The sequence below is a fragment of the Equus caballus genome, chromosome 19 (assembly GCF_041296265.1).
Source record: "Equus caballus isolate H_3958 breed thoroughbred chromosome 19, TB-T2T, whole genome shotgun sequence".
Classification (NCBI taxonomy): Eukaryota; Metazoa; Chordata; class Mammalia; order Perissodactyla; family Equidae; genus Equus; species Equus caballus.
In genome coordinates, this window is record NC_091702.1 from 33,828,988 (window position 1) to 33,850,580 (window position 21,593).

General features: G+C 42.5%; 1 protein-coding gene across 1 annotated transcript in view; it reads right to left on the reverse strand.

Annotated features, from left to right (window-relative positions):
* Window positions 1-2,698: 2,698 nt before the first annotated feature.
* LIPH (lipase H) overlaps window positions 2,699-21,593 on the reverse strand; it is a 48,829-nt gene continuing 29,934 nt past the window's right edge. Inside the window, exons 8-10 of the mRNA XM_014732788.3 lie at window positions 19,740-19,851; window positions 6,746-6,919; window positions 2,699-5,229 (exon numbers count right to left, since the gene is read on the reverse strand). Coding sequence (XP_014588274.1) covers window positions 5,142-5,229; window positions 6,746-6,919; window positions 19,740-19,851 — 374 coding nt within the window. The 3' untranslated portion in view covers window positions 2,699-5,141. The remainder of the gene's footprint in view (window positions 5,230-6,745; window positions 6,920-19,739; window positions 19,852-21,593) is intronic.

Sequence of the window (21,593 nt, forward strand, 5' to 3'; positions counted from 1 at the left end):
AGGAAATGAAGATTTGTTTGGTTTGGTACATGTTGATTTTGAGAAGTCAATGGAATAGAGGAGAGAAAGTGAATGAAAGACTAATGTCATTGAGCCTGTGCCAGGAGTGTGCTGGGGCAAGGAACAGAGGAGTGGGCAAGAAGGCAAGTCTCTTACTCTCAAGGACTTTCCTCTTCCTCTGGTTGGGAGAGAGCATGGAGAGAGTTATAATTATAGAGCACGGTAAGTGCCATGGAGGAAACAGACATGGCAAAGTTCATTCAACTCCAGAGCAGCAGGTATCATTATCCTTCTCATGGATGAGGGTGAGCAGATGTTCAGATGAAGTCACTTTGTGAGTGCTGTGAAGTCCATGGATGTGAGTACCGAACAGGACTCAAGTCCTTATCAGCCCCTCCTGAGCCCAGGCTCTTTCCTCAGCCCCGCACTGCCTCTCAACAAGCAGGTGAAAATCTGGAACGCCGACTGAACATTCAGATTTGGAGGTCACCTGTCTAGAGGAAAGCTGAAATGAGGGGAGGGGAGTCTCTTAGGGAGACCGTGAGAGGGACGGTAACAGCATCTGACATTCATTGACTACTTACTACACTCCAGACCCCACAGTGAGCGTTTCACACACGTGCATGTATTTATTCCCTGTAACAACCCTCAAGAAGCAGGGACTCTTACAGCCCCCACTGCACAGTCCAGAGAATGGAAGCTTAGGAAGAGTTAAGTACGTTGACAGAGGTCACACACCAGCAAACAGCAGAGCCCAATCTCTTACCCTATGCTAGCTTTTTCAGAGAGAAGACTGAATCATAAGCCTGTGGAAGAGAACACGATGGCTCATTCAAGGATGTTGGATGAGAAACATCCAATGTTTCGGGGGATTGCAGGGGAGAGGTGGGGGGTTGGGTGTCCTGAAAGCCCAAGAAAGAGTGTTACAAAAGGGCCCAGTGCACAGTGTCAGAGGCCCTGGAAAAATCCAGCAGGGAGACCAGAGGGGTTGTGGGCTTCAGCCAGCATGAGGTGGTGGGGGACCTTTGACAGAGCTCTACTGGGAGATGCAGACCTAATTTCCTACAGGCTCACTGCCCAAGCCTCTGCTTGCTGCCCCTGACTTACCCACCTAGACTCCTGTTCTGCTTCCTCTTGCTCGATCTGTCTGCTTAGGGGAGAAGCCCCAGACTGTGTTGCCCACTTCCAGCTCACCTCCATGCTGGTCTGTCTCCCCAATCCTCCTGGCTCCCAATCCAGCACCTGCAGAGCCACCTCTAACCAGCCAGTGCACCGCCTGCAAGCTGCAGCAGCCTCCACTGAGGCCATTCATTTACAGCACATGCCCAAGCAGCCTGAAAAAGGACAGCTGCAGGACCCCACCAGGGACACATGCTGGACTGGGAAGCAGATGGGCACCAATGGCTCAGGGAAGTTGGAGGGGGGAAAAGGCAAGAGGTTCCAGTGAGAGTAAGTTAGCCAGGCCCGCACCCGGGCTCTGTGTCACTAGCACTCAACCTCCTATTCTGGCTTAATCAGAGCTGCACAGAGCAATTGAAGGGAGTAGCTCTGAAGAGACCACAGAATTTTGCTTCCCCATCCCCACTTCATCCATAACTCATTGGAACAGGATGGACACCCTCCCCAAGAGGAGGAGCCAAGGGCTAGTTCCTCTCCCTGGACTTTAGAATTGGGCCACCTAGTGAGTGAGTGGCCGAGGACCCCATGGTCTCAAGGACCCAAGTGGTTCACAGTTGCCCTGTGGAGGGAGTCAAGCTGAGTCAGAGAGACTCTTGGCAGAGCATGAAGGTTAATAAAGGCCCATAAACTCTTGTTACTGAAGCTTCCAGGGCTGCCCCCATCCTGCCCTTCCTGAGGTCTGATGGTTCAGCTCTTCCTGGGTTTCCACAAGTCCTCTCTTAATAAAATTTGGGTTAGTATGAGTGGATTTCTGTTGCTGGCATCCAAAGTCTCTTGGCTAAGATAGGGTTTTGCAGGAATGAGAGCATGGGGCAGAGGTCCTATGGTGGGAAGTTCTAAGTTTAAGTTTTGGAAATAATACAGTTGTGTGTTGATGTCTAAATCAGAGTGGAGGTGACTCCCTCAAGTCCCTAAGGATGAGTCCACTCCATTCTGTTCAACAGACATTTATTGGGCACCCGCTTTGGGCCTGATTGTGCTAGGTCCTGGGGCAGCAAAGACAAATCAGTGCTGCTCTTGTGGCACTCACAGTCTCGGAGGGGATACAGACGTAGAAACATACTACAATACGGCGTAATAAAAGCAGTGATGGAAACACGTACAAAGTCAGTGGCAAAGTGGGTGGTAGAAGGGAGCCATGGAAAAGCAAGCAAGGGGGACTTTGAACCCACAGCTTGGCGTCATCTAGTAATGCTGGAGGGTCCTGGAGGGTTTTAGCCAAGGTGCTAAAACAGGGGAGTCAGGGAAAGCAAAATCTCCTAGGCTTCAGGATAGGTGGGCTTGCTGAAGAATGGTGTTGGGGCCATGTGTAAGGTGTGATGAGGAGTAAGAAAAAGAGCCAACCTCTCTTCTTCCTAGGGGGTCCTGGGAAATGGCCAGTGGGCCTCCAGAGACATAATAACAAAGGCGCCTGGGAGAGAAGTCTAAGGCAGAGATGGTGGGTGCCTCCATGGAAATGGACTGTGGCTGGGCGTAGAGGGGAGGTCTTTACTCACAACCAAACATGGTTCCACAGGGCTCACAAGACAGTGTTTATTTAATAAATATTTCCTGAGCACAGACTATATTGTAGGTACCTCACTAGGCACGCACCCCCTGCCTTGCAGAGCAGTAGTGGAAAGACAGACATTAATCAAATAATCACACAAATAAATATTTTTAAAATACAACTTAAAAAGTGCTAAAAAGGAGAGGTACGGTGTGCTACGTGGAGAAATGAGGTCCAAGAAGACTTCCCTGAAGTGACAATCAAGCTAAGCAGGAGATAATTGGTGAAGACGGGAGGGAAGAGGGTAGGCTGCAATTTAATTGGATTTGGGATTCAGACAGATACACTGACCAAGAGAAGGGGAGAGAGGCAGAGATAACAAGAGACAGTGAAAGGTTCCAGGGGCCTTGGGAGAAAGACTCTGAGAAGAGAGGGACCACACTTGTAACTGTCTTCATTTCTCCCGATCACTGTTATATGAAACTCATTGAAATTCACTTCCACTCCAGTGAACAAATTTCCTTCCTTCCTTTACTCATCCATTTATCCATTCATTCATCCATTTGTTCATCCATCCACCCATTCCACAGCGAGCCAGGTAATGTGCCATGAGACACTAGGAGAAGAAGCTAAGAGAGATCCACTGGGCCAAGAAGTTTCTAAATTGATAGAAATTCTATTCTTGGCATTTTCTTGCTGTTGTTTTGACCCCCTGCTTACCAGGCAAGGCAAAGAGGACAAAGAAGTGACCGTGCTAATCAAAATACAGGACCAGTAAAACGCTACAAAGAAATCAGGGCTTATCAGCACACTGATCTCTCTGCCCACAATTGCTGAGCAAACATGGGCAGGAGGAAGGTTGATAAGATGTCCGAGTGGGCAGGAGCATCACTGAGCATTACTGCTGTCAGAGTTCAGCCATTCACTGCAGGCATTACTCACTTAAGTGAAATAGACTCCATATTTGCTACCTATATAAATCTGTAAGATGTGCCACACAGGAATATATTTACAGAGTTCTATAATTTATGAAATAGAGAGTCCACTTCTTTAAAATAAAGGCTGCTCTCACAGGAAACAGTAGAAGAACCGTCATTTGGATGAGGAGGAAGTTACGAGTGGGACTTGTGACACTCAGGAATCCCAGGAACCTTTCCTCAGTGGCCGCAGTTATGGGATGGGTGGTGTCCACCCCTCTGGCTCTGTCACTGTACTGGGCATCTGACCACAGGGACCATCGTCTCTTGGTTCTGACATCTCTGGCCTTGGCCCTCTGGGGCCTCTTGACTTGGCTGCTGTTGTCATTCCAGATTCACAGATCACACCTACCCCTGGAGAAGCCTAAGAATTCCTCAGACTGAAGGCTTCAGATGCTCCAACAGGCAAACCGGTTCATGCTTTGAATTCCCATGTTAACAAAACAAGCTAACATTACTCCAAAAGTTAACGTTAATTACCTCTAACACGTGGGATTATGGATAGCACGTTTTCACTTTGCATCTATGCATTTTCTAAATTTCCTTCAATAATCATGGATTGCATTAGTAATAAGGAAAAAGAAACATTTGTTAAGAATTGCTTAAAATGAAGATTGCCTATAAAGTGATCCTTCTTTACCTTAAGTGAAAAACGAGCTCTGCCTGCTCTCGCCTGCCTCTCTCTCCATCCCTGGTCACTGTGAGCGAGGCTGGCCCACTGCTTCCCCTGCCCGTCTTCCTTCCTCCTCTCACTATCTAGTCCCAGCAGCTGCCCTCTTTGCTGTCCCCACCTCCTCCTACACCAACCCCAATTTAGAAAAGGTGAGAAGCCAGGGCTAAGGCTTTCCTGCCATCCCAGAGCAAACAGCCCAAGAGAAAAGCTGATGTTGATTAGGAGAAGCTCTCTTATTGCATCTTAGATAAACCATATCAAAATAAATAAAAGCATATTCACATTTATCAAACCACTCACGGATGTGGCACCCATGGGGTTTCAAATAGCCCTCCACACACTTGCCTCCCAAACCCACACAATAGCCCTGTGAGGTAGGTCGGTTTCCATGCCTTTCTACATGCGGGACCTGGAGGAATTTGGCACAAGGAAGGTGGAGTCGAGTCCAAAGTGAAGTCTCCAGTCAGCCCTTCCCTGTAGGACGCTGACTGACCGCCATCATGGGCAGAATTGCCGGAGTGACAGACAGCAGAATTGACAGGTTGGAACAAAGGAGGCCCCAGGACACAGCCAGACAAGGCACTGAGCTGTCGGGAGCCTGGCTATTTCTGACTTGCCCTACTTAGGGGCTCCCTTCCCCAGACTGTTTTATAATCCAAGATCGTTTGACATTTTGCAATGTGACATCCAGAGGACAACTAATGGAAAAACGCTGGTTATTCCATACTTTTTGTGCCTTGAGGAAAAGGCTAGGTGAAGCTTTTAAAAAGCCTGTAGTTGTAGCTTTCTTGATGTTACCGGTGCCCACGTGTCCTGACAACAGTTACATTTGCAACTTGGGGCAAAGAATAGGTTTGAAGACTGTTTCAATGTTTTCCATCAGCACAAGATCATACCGACACAGCTGGGGCCTATAAAAATAAGACAAAATACCCTTGTCAATAAAAATACCCCATTCTAGTAAAGTAAGTTGCACTATAGCCTTAGGATATAAAATTATGTAGCAATTATTTCTAACGTTATAGGAAAATTCTTATGGTAAATAAGCAAAGCAATATTAACAGCAACAAGAAAGCAGGATGTAAAATTTTATTTACTACATAACTTCAACTAGGCTTAAAAATCATAATAGAAAGACATTTAGAAAGAAATAACCAAAAATATTAACAGTGGTTGCCTCTGAATAATGTCATGATGGGAGAGATTTTTCTGCTTCTTCACACTTTCTGTACTTTCCAGATTTTATAAAATGAACATGTCTTCCTGGGACAATCAGGAAAAAAAGTATTAAAAAGTCCCACAGTTTTAAGATGTAATGAATATCCTCTCAGAAGAAACTTGCATTATTAAATGTTCTAGGGAACCCTAAACTTTCAGGAAAAAGCAATTTATAAAGTACCAACTGCTCACATCATTCCTCGTCTCTCTCCATCCATAGACTGGATGCTAGGACCAGATGCTGAAGGGGTGCTAGTCACAAACATACAGACCATCACAGCTTTGTTCTTTCTCCCCCTCTTTGTCTCTGCCTCCCTCTCTACACATACACACACATTGTCGTTTATTTTTTCTAAACCAATTGAGAATAGATTATTTACCCCTTAATACTTCAGTGTGTATTTCCTAAGAAGGAAATTCTCAGCGCAGTTATCAAATTTAATATTGATATAGTACTTTTATACTGTATCAATGAAATAAAATATTCCAATTTTTCTGTACCCTTTTTTATACTAAGCTGTTTTATCAGTTTGCCAAATTATATGAGGTTTTCTTTTCTACAACAAATTATCAACTTGTGTGGATGGAAACTAGACTTTTGATGTTGAACATGATGTAGTCTATAAAGAAGTTGAAATATAATGATGTAAGCCTGAAATTTATAAATGTTATAAACCAATGTTACCTCAATAAAAAAAAAAAAATACCAACTTGCAAGCAGTGTGGGTGAGTGGTTAGAGAGGAATTATATGTCTAAGCATATAACAACATTATTTCTTTGGATTATTGGGTCATTTATCACTTGTTTTTTCCTCCCCAAAGCCCCAGTACATGGTTGTGTATATCTAGTTGTAGGTCCTTCTAATTCTTCTATGTGACCACCACCACCACCACAGCACGGTAACTGACAGAGGAGTGGTGTGGTTCTCAACCGGGAAGTGAACCCGGGCCACCAAAGTGGTGAGTGCCAAACTGCAACCACTAGCCCATCAGGGCTGGCTCCGGGCCATTTATCTTTAAGTACACACCAGTAAAATTTTCTTGGATGACTGGGCTACTTGTTTTTATCAAGTCTATTTTTGGAAAACACTTCTCTTCCTTCGCTGTGATTGATGAAGTCTTGTTGAAACATCAGACCAAGCAGATTGGACAAGAACGAATAACGTCTTTGGAAAACAGGGGCTTGTCAAACCCTGCCTTACAGCTCACCTCTCTGGATGGGCAAGTGACCTTAACTTCATTCGGAGAATTCTGAGCTTGTACTTCGGGCCTATTACAGATCCTGTAGAGAACACCAAGGAAATGTCTGCCACTTCATCCAGATCTTGGTTAAATCTTGCAAGTAGACTCACTTGGTGGTATTTCTGAAACGTTGTGGGTTCACTGGAAGGAAGAAATAATATTTTTTAAGTGGATATACATTGCTAATGAACAAAAACAGTTTTGAAGCCCACAAATCACTTGTAATTAGGTGGGCACTTGACCCAACAGCGTGTACTAGCCAACTTTCGTGGGCAAAGTCCGCTGGATTCCAAAAGACTGCATGAGTGAAGCTGCTGACCCCAGCACTGATGAAATGCTACGACATTAGAGACGTATGTGCTGCCCACTATATGCCAGACAGCATCCTCATCTCTTGATATGTCTCCGATCCACTAAAAAATTCTGCAAGGTGAGTATTATTATCTTCATTCTACAGACAAAGAAACAGATGCTTGCCGGGTCACAGGGCTTATCTGAGCAGTGCAAGGATTCGAATCCAGTTCCGGCTATGTTCGAAGTTATGGTCTTTCTATTGAACTGCATCACTAGAGGCAAATGTATGCTTTTAGCCAAACTAGATACTAAGCATACTAAGTTGTGCTTGAGCATATATTTTTTCAGTCCTGCCTCTCAAAAGCAACCTTAAAATAACTAAATACCAGGTTCCAATACTTTTTCCCAAATGTGTGGAGATGTTTCCTACAGTGGGAATCCCAAATTGAGCCTGAGGGTGCATTCACTGGGGAGGATCAGCTCGGTCAGTGTCTCTCCGGGGAGCTGGGAGAGCAGGCCATGGAGAAGTGAGGAGCCCTCCTGGGTTCAGGAGCAGGTGGCTTGCTCTAGAAATGAATCCTTAGTTTGGAGGAGGGGCTGTGGCTGAGGAGGTGTCTGTCACCCCAGCCTTACTGGAATCACGTCTAAGGCCTGAGAGCAGAAGTGCCACAAGTAAAACTAATCTGAAAGGTGCCAAGACTTTGGTTTCTAAATACTATCTCCACTAAAAGGAACCAGGGCTCCCTAGAGGAGTGGTTGAATCCAGGGCAAGGGCAGGGAAAGTGCAAAGTGATCCTGGAACAACCCACGTGCCAAAAACTAAAGAAGTGCTCAAAGAATGATGGAGATGTTCAAAAGAATATAGACTCGAACAAACACATAGACAAGGAAAACAGATCGGTGGTTACCAGAGGGGGAGGGAGTCGGGAGAGGGAAAGGGGGTGCAGGAGCACACATGGACAGTGATGGATAAAAACTAGACTATTGTGGTGAACATGATGTAGTTTACACAGACGCTGAAATATAATAATGTGCACCTGAAATTTACACAATGTTGTAAACCAATATGACCTCAAGAAAATAATTTTTTTACAAAAAGAATATAGACTCACTTCACACCCATTACAATGTCTACTATACAAAATAATAATAATAATAATAGCAAGTATTGAGAAGGGTATGGAAAAATTGGAACTCGTGCACTGTTGGTGGGAATGTATTGTAAAATGCTATAACCACTATGGCAAACAGTATGTAGGCTCCTCAAAAAATTAAAAATAGGGGGCCGGCCCAGTGGCACAGCAGTTAAGTGTGCACGTTCCACTTCGGCGGCCTGGGGTTTGCTGGTTCGGATCCCAGGTGAGGACATGGCACCACTTGGCAAGCCATGCTGTGGCAGGTGTCCCACATATAAAGTGGAGGAAGATGGGCATGGATGTTAGTTCAGGGCCAGTCTTCCTCAGCAAAAAGAGCAGGATTGGCAGCAGATGTTAGCTCAGGGCTACTCTTCCTCAAAAAAAAAAAAAAATTAAAAATAGAATTATCATATGATCCAGCAATTTTACGCCTGGGCATATACTCAAAAGAATTGAAAGCAGGGTCTCAAAGATATATTTGCACACTGGTGTTCATAGTGGCATTCTTCACAAGACCCAACAGGTGGAAGCAACCCAAATGACCACCAATGGATGTCCACCAATGGATGAATGGGTAAACAAAATGCGATACACACGTACCCTGGAATACTATTCAGCTTTAAAAAGGAAGGAAATCTCGTCACATGCTACAACATGGAGAACTTTGATGACATTAAGCTAAATGAAATAAGCCAATCATTAAAAGACAACTGTTTGATTCTATTTATATGAGGTATCTAAAGTAGTCCAATTCACAGAAATAGAAGGTAGAATAGTGGTTTCCAGGGGATGGAGGGAGGGGAAATGGGTGTTGTTATTTAATGGGTATAGACTTCAGTTTTGCAGGATGAAAAAGTTCTGGTGATCTACTTCACAATAACTTGAATATACTTAACACTACCAAACTGTATACTTAAAAATGATTAAAATGGTAATTTTTATGTTACGTGTTTTTTATCACTATAAAAAATGCATTAAAAAAGGCACAGAACAAGCTTGAAGAGCTCCCACTGGCCAGATTTGGGACAATTTGAATATCAAAATAAATAATGATAGTAACTGATTATGTCTCCATTAATAAAATAAAAATCCAGGTGTCCATATTGAGATAAACAAATAGGGGCCGGCCCTGCAGACGAGTGGTTAAGTTCGCGGGCTCGCTTCCGCGGCCCAGGGTTCCGCCGGTTCGCATCCTGGGTGCGGACATGGCACCTCTCATCAGGCCACGCTGAGGCGGTGTCCCACATGCCACAACTAGAAGGACCCACAACTAAAATATACAACTATGGACTGGGGGGATTTGGGGAGAAAAAAGTAGGGGGAAAAAAAGAAGAAGATTGGCAACAGTTGTTAGCTCACGTGCCAATCTTTAAAAAATAAATAAATAAATGAACGAATAAATAGATGGGGAGAAGAGAATGCTTTTCCTAAATGTTGAATTAGAAAAATCACCATTTGGCAACTATCATAGTAATAATTAATTCAACCACAAAACCTCAAAACTAGTGGGTAAAAGTGGAGGAGTAATGGAACATTTACATGGTATCAAAGCACCTAACCACAAAATACTTATTAATTACAAACGGAAAAATAGTAACTTTCCAGTAGAAAAACTTGGCAGAAACATCTTAATCAATTGACCCACCATAACGAAACAAATCCAAATTGTGAGCCTCCTAACAGGATGCCCCGAGACCACATAGCATCACTGCTGTGGTGTTCTTGCCAAAGATGCATAGTCGAAACCTAATCGTGAGGAAACATCAAACAAACCCATATTGAAGACATTAAAAATAATCGACCTGTAATCTTCAAAAGCGTCAAAGTCAAGATCAAGGAAAAACGAAGAACTGTTCCAAAGTGCAGACTAATGAGGCAGGACAACCAAATGCAACCAGTGATCCTGAATTGGATCCTTGAGCCACAAAAGACGCTATTAGGACGATTAGTAAAACTAGAATGGGGTCTCAGGATCGGATGGTAGTAATGTATCAATGTTATTTTTCTGATTTTGATGGTTAATTGTGGTTATGTAGGAGAACGTCCTTGTTGGTAAAAAATAGACACACGGTTGATGAGGCAGCGTGTCAGCGACTACTATTGAAAGGTTCAGAAAAAGAAAAGGTTCTTAGTACCACTGCAACTTTTATGTAAATTTCAATTTTTCACAAAAAACGCCAATATGAAAGGAGTAGTTTAACCAAAATCTCCTCAAAAAGGGTTATAAGCAGCACTGTTCTGGTCCTCTCTTGATCAGAGCGCAAGAAGAGCAAGAGAGATTCCCTTCCCGCTTCTCCAAGAGCAGGGGGGGAACCACAAGAGTGCAGGGACTGCAGGAGATGGTGACGCCACCTGCAGATGGCAGAACCTGGTGGTTGTGGAGGGAGGGTGGAAGGGGGAAAAGGAGACCTCCTGGAGCTGATCAGCTTGGCTATAAGGACAGGTAAGATCCCCTCTTCCACCTGAAGGGATGTCTGGAAATACCTGGGGAGGCACTAACCAAAGGATTGGGTTCATACAGGAGTGAATGGAGTGAGAGCCAGCGAACTATGGCTTATGACCAATAATAAGAGCCAGCTATCTGTTTCTGGCAGTATGGTGCACTAAATACGCTGAACACAACTCATAATGATGGATAACATTAAAACAAAAACAACAAAAAATAAAACTAAAAGCCTTTTAAACTGCCTTGAACTAAGAAGAACGTGAAGAATATTGAGAAATCCCAAAAATATGTGAAAGCAGAAATCCAAACAGATAAGAGGGTTGCTGAAATTCCCTTTTGCCGACCTTGTTCGAAACTTGGTAACCTTGAGCTTCATTTTCATGACCTCGCAGTGCAGTAGGACAAGAAACAAAGTCTATGGGCCGCTAAAGGAGGGGAGTTGAATTAAAGACCTCTGGCGGGAAGGGTGAACTAAAAATGAATTTGAAGTAAACAAATCTCGTACTGCCTCAGGGGACAGAAAATTCCCCGCCTCAAATCTTGGCACTGGCGCTGAGAAGCTGGAATGCAGGCTGCCCTTCCCAGGGATCCAGCAGCTCAAATTCGAGCTACTCGCGGTCCGAGAAACCTCAAGTTGAGAAATTAAAAGGTCCCAGGTTGACGGTATCCCCAGGAATTTGACAGAGGCAAATGCAAATCCTTTCCGGAGAAATCCTACTTCTACACAGATCCTCAAAGAATTCCCACACATTGACAACAAAATAAGAGCATTTGAAATTTAAGATAAAAAAAAAAAACGCTTTTGAGTTTCAGGCTTTGTGGCCTCTAGCCGTGGGCGGGAGGATGCGCTCGAGCGCAGGATCCTGGCTGGCCCGGCAGCGCCGCTGCCTGGTCCCCACAGCGAACGCGCGGCAGCTGCAGAGAGGGGGCTCCTCCGCTGGAGCCCCGCCACCTCGAGGAGCGGGGCGGGGTGGGGAGAGGGCCGAAGAGGCCGGCGGGTCCGAGTGGTCGGCAAGACTGGGCGTGCAGGGACTTTGGGCTGTCGGGGCGATCTCCCCAGAGGAGGCGCGTGCCCAGGGCAGACCCCGGGCACCTGCTGCTCTGCAGGCTGGGAGCCAGGCACAGCGGCCTCCCCGTGTCCCAGCGTCCTGATGGGACCTGAATCGCTAACAGCAAGAAGAAACAGGTAAAAATGCAAAAGATCGGAACGAAAAAAATCTACCAAAGACTTCTCAGGATTGTCAAAGAGCATACAAATCTGAGCTTAAATGTAAAAAATGTGATGCGTGAACTGTCGTACTCAAGCAGTCTGGCAAACACTTGCCTGTGACTATCGCTCTCAGCCAAGTGGTTCACTGTGGAATTTCAAACTGCCTGAGGGGTACTGGGAAACGTCGAGGCACAGAGCCAAAATGATACTGACCATGAAAGGAAAGAGTGAACGAAAGTCCACCGCTGAGTACTACTGTATTCCTCTTGTAGGGAAGGGGGAAATGTCGGGGGAGCAGCCTGACTTCACATAATGTCCTCCGGAAGAGCCAGAATATCACCCTAATGCTGCAGCCCAAGAATCACTTGCTATTTCAAATCAAGAAATGTGCAATGGTGAGGAAAACTCCCCACATTTTCCAGTGCCCCAGGGGGACCTCCCAAACTGAACCCTTGTGTTCACCTGTCTGAAAAACAGCCAATAAAAACTACGGAAGCGGGGCTGGCCCCGTGGCCGAGTGGTTAAGTTCGCGCGCTCCGTTGCCCGGCGGCCCAGTGTTTCATTGGTTCGAATCCTGGGCGCGGACATGGCACTGCTCATCAAACCACGCTGAGGCAGCGTCCCACATGCCACAACCAGAAGGACCCACAACAAAGAATATACAACTATGTACCGGGGGGCTTTGGGGAGAAAAAAGGAAAAAACAAAATCTTTAAAAAAAAAAAAAAACTACAGAAGCAAATCTCTCAGGAAAGTAATTTTTAAAAGATGCATGACAATGGAATGAAATTAAAAATCAATAATAACAGAAGTAAAATTGAGAAATTCAGGAACATATGGAAATTAACACCTCGTAAACAATGACTGGGCGGAAAAAGAAATCAAAAGGGAAATTGAAAAATACTTCGAGATCAATGAAAATAAACACTTAGGAGTTACAGATAATGCAGTACTTAGAGGGAAATCTATAGCTGTAAATGCCTATATTAAAAAAGGAAGATCTCAAATCAATAACCTAAACATCTACCTTAAGAACAAGAAAGAGAAAAGCAAACTAAGCCTAAAGCAAGCAGAAGAAAGGAAGTCATAAAGATTAGAGCAGAAATAAATGAAATAGAGATTTAAAAAACAGAATCAACAAACCAAAAGTTGGTTCCTTGAAAATATCAACAAAATCAACAGGATTTTGGTTAGACTGGCTAAGAAAAAAAGAGAGAAGACTCAAATTACTAAAATCAGGAATGAAAAAAGAAACATCACTACCCACTTAGAGAAGTAAAAAGGACAATAAAATACTATCAACAGTTGTGCATCAACAAATTAGATAACCTATATGAAGTAGACAAATTCTTAGAAAGACACAAACTGTTGAAAATGATCAAGAATAAATAGAAAATCTGAACAGGCCTATAATAAGAAAAGGGACTGAATTAGTGATTTAAAAGATTTCCTGCAAAGAAAAGCCCAGGCCCAGGTGGCTTCATTGGTGAATTCCACCAAACATTTAAAGTATTAACACCAATCCTTCACAAACTCTTCCAAAAATTAGAAGAGAAGGAAACACTTCCCAACTCATTCTATGATGCCAATATTATCATGATATCAAAACCAGACATCACACAAAAAAATACTAAAGATCAATATCTCTTATGAATATAGATTCTAAAACTTCAACAAAATATTAGCAAACCAAATCCAGGAAAATAAAAAAGGATTATACAACATATACAACTCCCACAATGACAAAGTGGGAGTTATCCCAGAACGGAAACTGAGTTTAACATGCAAAAGCCAGTTACTATAATACACCATATCAATAGAATTAAGGACAAAAACCAAAGGATCATCTCAAAACATGCAGAAAAAGCATTTGACAAAATTCAATACCCTTTCAGTATACAAGCACTCAACAAACTAGAAGTTGAAGGGAACTTCCTCAACGTGATAAAGAGCATTTACAAAAAAAGTTAATGTATACTTAATATTGAAAGACTGAATGCTTTCCCTCTAAGATCAGGAGCAAGACAAAGATGTCTGCTTTTGCCACTTCTATTCAGCTTAGAAAGAGGTTCTAGCCAGGTCAATTACACAAGAAAAAGAAAGAAAAGACATCCAGATTGGAAAGGAAGAAGTGAAACTCTTTCTACCTGCAGATGACCTGGTCTTGTAAACAGAAAATCCTATGGAATCTTCTAATGACTTTAGCAAGCCTGCAGGATACAAGATCAATATATGAAAAGTCAATTGTTTTCCTATACACTATCAATGAATAATCCAAAAATGAAATTGAGACAACAATTCCATTTATAATAACAACAAAAAGATTAAAATACTTTGGAATAAATTTAACATAGGAAGTGCAAGCCTTGTGCACTGAAAACTACAAAATATCACTGAAAGAAGTTAAGTAAGACCTAAATAAACGAAAGACATACCATGGTCACAGATTGGAAGACTGACCATTATTAATACAGCAATACTTTCCAAATTGATCTACAGATTCAACACAATCCCTATCAAAATCTTAGTTGCCCTTTTTTCTACAGAAATTGACAAACTGATTCTGAAAATCCATATGGAAATTCAAGAGACCCAGAATAGCCAAACAACTTGAAAAAGACCAAAGATGGAGGGTTCACACATCCTGATTTCAAAATTTGTTGTAAAGCTACAGTAATGCTGCAGTAAGCTACAAGACAATGTGGTACTTGCATAAGGATAGATATGTAGATCAATGGGATAGAATTAAGAGTCTAGAAACAAACCCTTACATTTGTGGTCAGTTGATTTAGACAAGGGTGTCAAGATAATTCATGGAGAAACAATAGTCTTTTCAATAAATGGTGCTGTGACAACTGGATATCCACCTTCAGAGGAATAAAATAGGACCTCCTACCTCACACCATATGCAAAAATTAACTCAAAATGGATCAAAGGCCTAAATGTGAGACATATAACTATAAGGACTTGTATCCAGAAGATATAAAGAACTCTTGCAACTCAACAGTAAAAAGATAAGTAACCTAATTTAAAAATGAGTAAGGCACACAAAACCCTGCACCCAGATGTTTAGAGCAGCTTTATGTAAAGTTGTCAAGACTTGGAAACAAGCAAGATGTCCTTCGGTAGATGAATGGATAAACTGTGGTACATCTAGAAAATGGAATATTATTCAGTGCTGAAAGAAAATGAGCTATCAAGCCATGAAAAGACGTGGAGGAAACTCAAATGTTTATTACTACGTGAAAGAAGCCAATCTTGAAAGGTTTCCTATTGTATGATTCCAACTATATGACATTCTGGAAAAGGCAAAACTATGGATACAGTAAAAAGACAGTGGTTGCCAGGGGTTGGAGGGAGGAAGGGATGAATAGGCAGGGCACACAGGATTTTAGGGCAGTGAAACTCTTCCATGATCCTATAAGGGTAGATATATGTCATCACGCATTTGTCAAAAGCCATAGAATGTAGAACACCAACAATTAACCTTAATGCATAAACTATGGACTTCGGGTGATAATGATGTGTCAATGTAGGTTTTTCAACTGTAACATATGTACCACTCTGGTACCAGATTTTGATAGCGGCAGAGGCTGTGCATATGTAGGGGCAGGGAGTATATGTGGAATCTCTATGCTTACTGCTCAATTTTTCTGTGAACCCTAAAATGCTCTAAAAAATAGTCTATTTAAAAGGAAAAAAAATGGGGGCCGGCTCCGTGGCCAAGTGGTTAAGTTCGTGCGCTCCGCTGCAGTGGCCCAGGGTTTTGCTGGTTCGGATCCTGGGCACAGACATGGTACTGCTGGTCAGGCCATGGTGAGGCAGCATCCCACATGCCACAACTAGAAGGACCTGCAACTAAGATATACAACTATGTACCAGGCGGTATTTGGGGAGATAAAGCAGAAAAAAAAAAAAAAAAAGATTGGCAACAGTTGTTAGCTCAGGTGCCAATCTTTTTTTAAAAAAAAAAAAAAAAGGAAAAAATGTATAAGGGATCTGAATAGACATTTCTCAAAAAAAAGATATACAGGGGCCGGCCCGGTGGCAAAGCAGTTAAGTGTGCATGTTCCGCTTCAGCGGCCCAGGGTTCGCTGGTTCAGATCCCGTGTGTTGACATGGCACTGCTTGGCACCCCATGCTGTGGTAGGTGTCCCATATATAAAGTAGAGGAAGATGGGCATGGATGTTAGCTCAGGGCCAGTCTTCCTCAGTGAAAAGAGGAGGATTGGCAACAGTTAGCTCAGGACTAATCTTCCTCAAAAAAAAAAAAAAAAAAAAGATATACAAATTGCCAATAAGCACAGGAAAAATACTCAACATCATTAATCACTACAGAATTGCAAATCAAAACCATAATGAGATATTACACAATGCCCACTAGAATGGCTATAACAAAAAAGACAGACATGGATGAATGGATAAACAGGATGTGATATATGTATGTAATGGAGTATTATTCAGCCTTCAAAAAGAAGGAAATCCTGTCACATGCTATAACATGGATGAACCTTGAGGACATTATGCTAGGTCACATAAGCCAGTCACAAAAAGACAAATACTGTATGATTCCACCTCTATGAGGCATCTAAAGTAGTCAAATTCATAGAAACAGTAGAATGGTGGTTGCTAGGGGCTAGGGGGAGGAGAAAATAGAAGTTGTTATTTAATGGGTAAAGAATCTCAACTTTTCAAGATGAAAAAGTTCTGGAGAGCTTTCACAATGTGAATATACTTAACACCACTGAACTGGATGCTTAAAAATGATTAAGGTGGGGGCTGGGCCAGTGGCACGGTCGTTGAGTTTGCGTGTTCCACTTCAGTGGCCCAGGGTTTGCTGGTTCAGATCCCAGGCGCAGACCCACACACCACTTATCAAGCCATGCTGCGGCAGGCATCCCACATGTAAAATAGAGGAGGATGGGCACGGATGTTAGCTCAGAGCCAATCTTCCTCAAAAAACAAAAAAAAATGATTAAGGTGGTAAATTTTATGTTATATACTTTTTAGCACAGTTAGAAAGAAAAATTTTTTGGAAAAGACAAACAACAATAGAGTTGGAAAGGAAGTGGAGAAATTAGAGCTCTCATACATTGCTGGTTGGACTGCAAGGTGGCGCAGCCTCTCTGGAAAACCATTTGGCAGACAGTTCATCAGGTTAAACACACAGTTACTGTAGGACCCAGCAATTCCACTCCTAGGTGCATCCCCAAGAGAAATGAAAACATATAGCCACAAAAATTTGTACGCATGTGTTCATAGCAGTATTATTCATAATAGCCAAAAAGGTGGAAACAATCCAAATGTCCACCAACTGGTGAATAGATAAATAAAATGTGGCATGTGTGAGGAGAGTGGTGCAGTGGAAATGTGCTGGGCCCATAACCCAGAGGCCAGTGAACTGAAATAAAGTGTCGTTTATACATACGATGGAATATAATTCGGCCATAGAAAGGAATGAAGTACTGACACACACTACTACATGGATGAATCTTGAAAACATTATGTTAAGCAAAAAAAAAGCCAGACACAAAAGGCCAAATATTGTATGATTCTGTTTCTATGACATGCCCAGAATAGGTATATCTATAGAGATAGAAAGCAGATTAGTGGCTAACAGCAGCTGGGGAGGAGCGAGGAATGGGGTATTACTAATAGGTATGGAGGGTTTCTTTTGAGATGATGAAAATGTTCCGTAATTAGAAGGTAGTGATGGTTGCACGTTTTGTAAATATACTAAAAGCCACTGAACTGTAAACTTTAAAAGGGTGAATTTTATGGTATGTGAATTATATCTCAATTTTTTTAAGAAGGTTAAAAAAAAGATGAAGAAACATATCTAACACATGGATACAGGGAGAGTCACCAGGTAGATAACATCCTTGAATGTGACTCCATTTGTACCCATGGTCTGGAAAGACTGGATAAACTCAGGGTTCATACTCTAATATTATTTCCCTTTTCTTAAACTGTAAAAATACTCAATACTATAATGTTAAAGTTTACCTTGCAAAAAAGAGAAAAGTAGCCATAATCTCACCATGTAATAGAACAACTATTTCCTTTTTTCCCATATGTTCTCTGATTGGTGATGACTTTTTCACAAACGTGACTAAAAGATAATAAGGTCTCTATCTTAATCAAGAAGCAAACCTTTGAATTTAGGTATTCTTAGTTGGGATAAATTCACCACATCACATTAAAACTTCTAAAACACAGCTACAGCAAATACGTAACCAATTATTGGCATGAATACCCAAACTTTGCTAGGCGAGTACTCCTCATTATATAACCACACAGTCTCCCCTGCTATTTCTCCGAATTTCCAGATGAGGTCTCTGCCCAGCTTCCTCACTGAACGTCACAGCCTATAAAACTACCTGCAGCTGCTTCCTCAAGAAGCGCTTGCTCCCTAGCCACGTCCTCCCTGAAAATGCTGCCCCACTGTGGGTTTGGGGACATTGGTGCTGAAGGGCGTGTGATATTGGCGAAATCACTTGACCTCTCTGAGCTTCAGTCTCCTGATATGTAAAATTGTACTGGTAATACCACCTGCCAGGTTTTAGTGAGAATTGCATTAGCCAATGTGTGTGATGTGCTTAGTTCAATAAACAAAGGCTGTTATTATTATGACGCAAGGATGCATTAAAAAAAACTCATCTCCAAACCACTCGCCCACACCTTCTGTATTTATCTACATGGTGAACTCACGAGGCGACTGGCAGTTTCAGATAACATTCTACTTGCTTAAAGTAAAGAGTTTTGGGTTTTGTTTCCCCTTTTTCCTGATTATTAAAGTAATAGATGAAAAAAATTTTAACTATTTTAAAACAATATATATACAACATCATAGAAAATTGAAAAGTAAAGGGAAGCCAAAAAAAGCACCCATTCCTACCACCCAAGGGGCAATCGAACATATTTTGGCATGTTTCTTTTTCATTTTTTTTTACATTGTTGAGCTAATATTGTACTTTATATGATCTGATATCCTGTGTTTTTTCACTTAGCACGTTATAAGCATTTCATTTGTTTCATAAATTATTTCAATGGATAAATAACATTTTATTATATGGGAATATTTCATTAACCATTTTCCCATTGTTGGATTTTTAGGGTATTTCCAATTTTCTATCACAAATTACACTTTCTGAGCTTCAGAAACATACATATATGTTTATATATATGTATATTAGAGATCATGAAAGAAGAGAAGCATGTGGGGGGTGCCTTTGGGCATGAGGTTGTTGGGAGGGGGCAGGGATGGGGCAAGGATTTGCATTATGATGTTACATACTTCTTTGTTGTTTAAATCCTTTAAGGCAAGCAAGAAGGACTTCTTTTTTTTTTAAAGATTTTATTTTTCCTTTTTTCTTCCCAAAGTCCCCTGGTATGTAGTTGAATAGTTTTTTAGCTGTAGGTCCTTCTAGTTGTGGCATGTGGGACGCCACCTCAGCGTGGCTGGATGAGTGGTGCCCTGTCAGCGCCCAGGATCAGAGCCAGCGAAACCCTGGGCCGCCAAAGCAGAGCACGCGAACTTAACCACTCAGCCGCGGGGCGGCCCCCAAGAAGGACTTTTGTAATTAAATGTTTAAGCAAAGGGAGGGAGGAAGGGAGAGTGGGAGAGAGAAAGGAGGCAGGGAGAAAAGAAGAAATCGAGGAAGGGAGGAAGAGAGGAAGGAAAGGAAATCTGCACCAATTTGATTTGTGAAGAGCCTGGAAGATCAAGAGCTACTAAGCAATCTGTCTCCTCATATGTTTTGTAGAACAAAGAAAAGTACAGACCTATAAATAAGAAAGTGGGCACATTTGGGATTTAATCTCTCTGAGCAAAAGGGGAGATAGTAAGCTGCAAAATATCCCAGCCCAACTTACTGATCAATTTTGGACTCTGTGGTGTTTCCAGCTTTGTCTTTCAATTTGATTGTTATGGACCCTCTTCTTATGTTCTTGTTCCAAGTTATAATATCCAGAAAGTAATGATATACTGCAAAACAGGGAGAGAACATGGTAAGAGAGAGACACTCTCAATTGCTCCCCTGAACGGTCAGTTCCTAAAAACCCAACCTCCCTAATAACTGAGTCTCTTTTCCTCTTCCTCTCTAGTTTTGCAACAAGGATCCAGGGCAGAATTTTGTAATTTCCCTTTCTATCTTTGTTAAAGATGGCTTGAGTGACGGCAGAATTTAATAGTATCCAGTCGCCATGTTTAGGCCTTATCGTTGGATCAGTGTTCCCAACCTTATTGACTGAGGTTACATGACCTGCTGCTGAGGATGGCTGGTTCACTTCAATCCTGGCTCATGTTAGAATAAACCAGCCAGGTGGCCGTGTAGAGACCCTCCACAACTGACAAGGTCTTCTGCAATCTGGGCCGTGTTCGCCAGCCTCCCCAGCCCACCTCATCTCTTCCCCAGTCATCCATACCACCTGCACCACCTGCACTGCCGACCTCTCCCTTGCTTCTGGGCCTTCCTCCCACTTGGACGCTCTTACTTTGCCCCCTTTGCCAAGTCATCCTTCAGGTTTCGGCTTAATGTCACTTCCTCCAGGAGGCCTTCACTGACCCTCAGACTAAGTCACGTCTCCCTCTTGGAATTCTTATCATCCTCTGGTATTCTCCCGTCATTAGTCAGCACACTATACTGTATTTACAAAATGCAAGAAAAAATGATAATCAAAAAAGTGATAAATGTATGGGTACATCTATACAAATATTGCCTGAGTAATCTTGTGGGGTTAAAAAACAATTAAGCTAAAATATACTACAACAATAACTGGGAAAGGATGGTTACTCCTTTTTGTAATCCCAGCAGTAATACCTTATAGGCACCCAATAAATTGCTACTGAATAAATGAGAGTTCGTGATGTGTTCAGAGAACTATTCTTCCTCCCTACTCTTTGCTCTCCAAGGTCAAGGATGCTTTGGGAAGATGGGGATCCCACCATGGTAGTCATATTTACCGTCTCTTGGTCAGACTTGCAGAGAAGGGAAAAGAGGCTCAGGGAGATAATGGTCCCACAAAGGAATAAAGTCAGCCCTGGAGTTGCCATTTCACGGCCCATTATTGCTCAGGGGTTTGTCCCATTTGGACTTGGGCAGACACCAAACCCTGGGCTGCCACACATGGCTCCAAAGAAGGAGGGAAAGTCAGCACTGCAACCTGTTTTGTAAGTGTTGCTCTCAAGAAGAGTGAAAAGGGGAACAGGATTGCAAGACATATATCTGCCCAGGAAAATTCCTACTTGCTTCCTAGGGCATCTCATCGTCTGCTGCCACATTTAGCCCACATCTGGTAGACCCAACCTCTCAATGTCTTCAGAAGGTCATCAAGGTTGCTTTGGAGCTGGAACTGACTTGTAGATGTGACTGACACCTGATTTTTCCTAGCCCCAATCTCATGTCTCTTGGGGATCAAGCAATTTTCTGGAAGATCTTAGTGATTAGAATGGCCATCCAGTAAAGCTAACAACTATAATTTGTTGAGATTTTTAATCCTTATAACCCAGAAGATAGGCATTATCATCCCCATTTTACCTAGCAGACACTGAGACTCAGAGAAGATAATTGTCTTAAGCAAGGTCACACAGCTATCAAGTGGCAGAGTCAGGATTTGACCCAGGTCCTTCCCACTCCAAAGTCCATGCTACGCCATGGATTTCATTTGCCAAGAAGTAGCCAGGAAGCTGAGACTCAGCCATTCCACAAGTAGAAGGGTTGGGCAAAA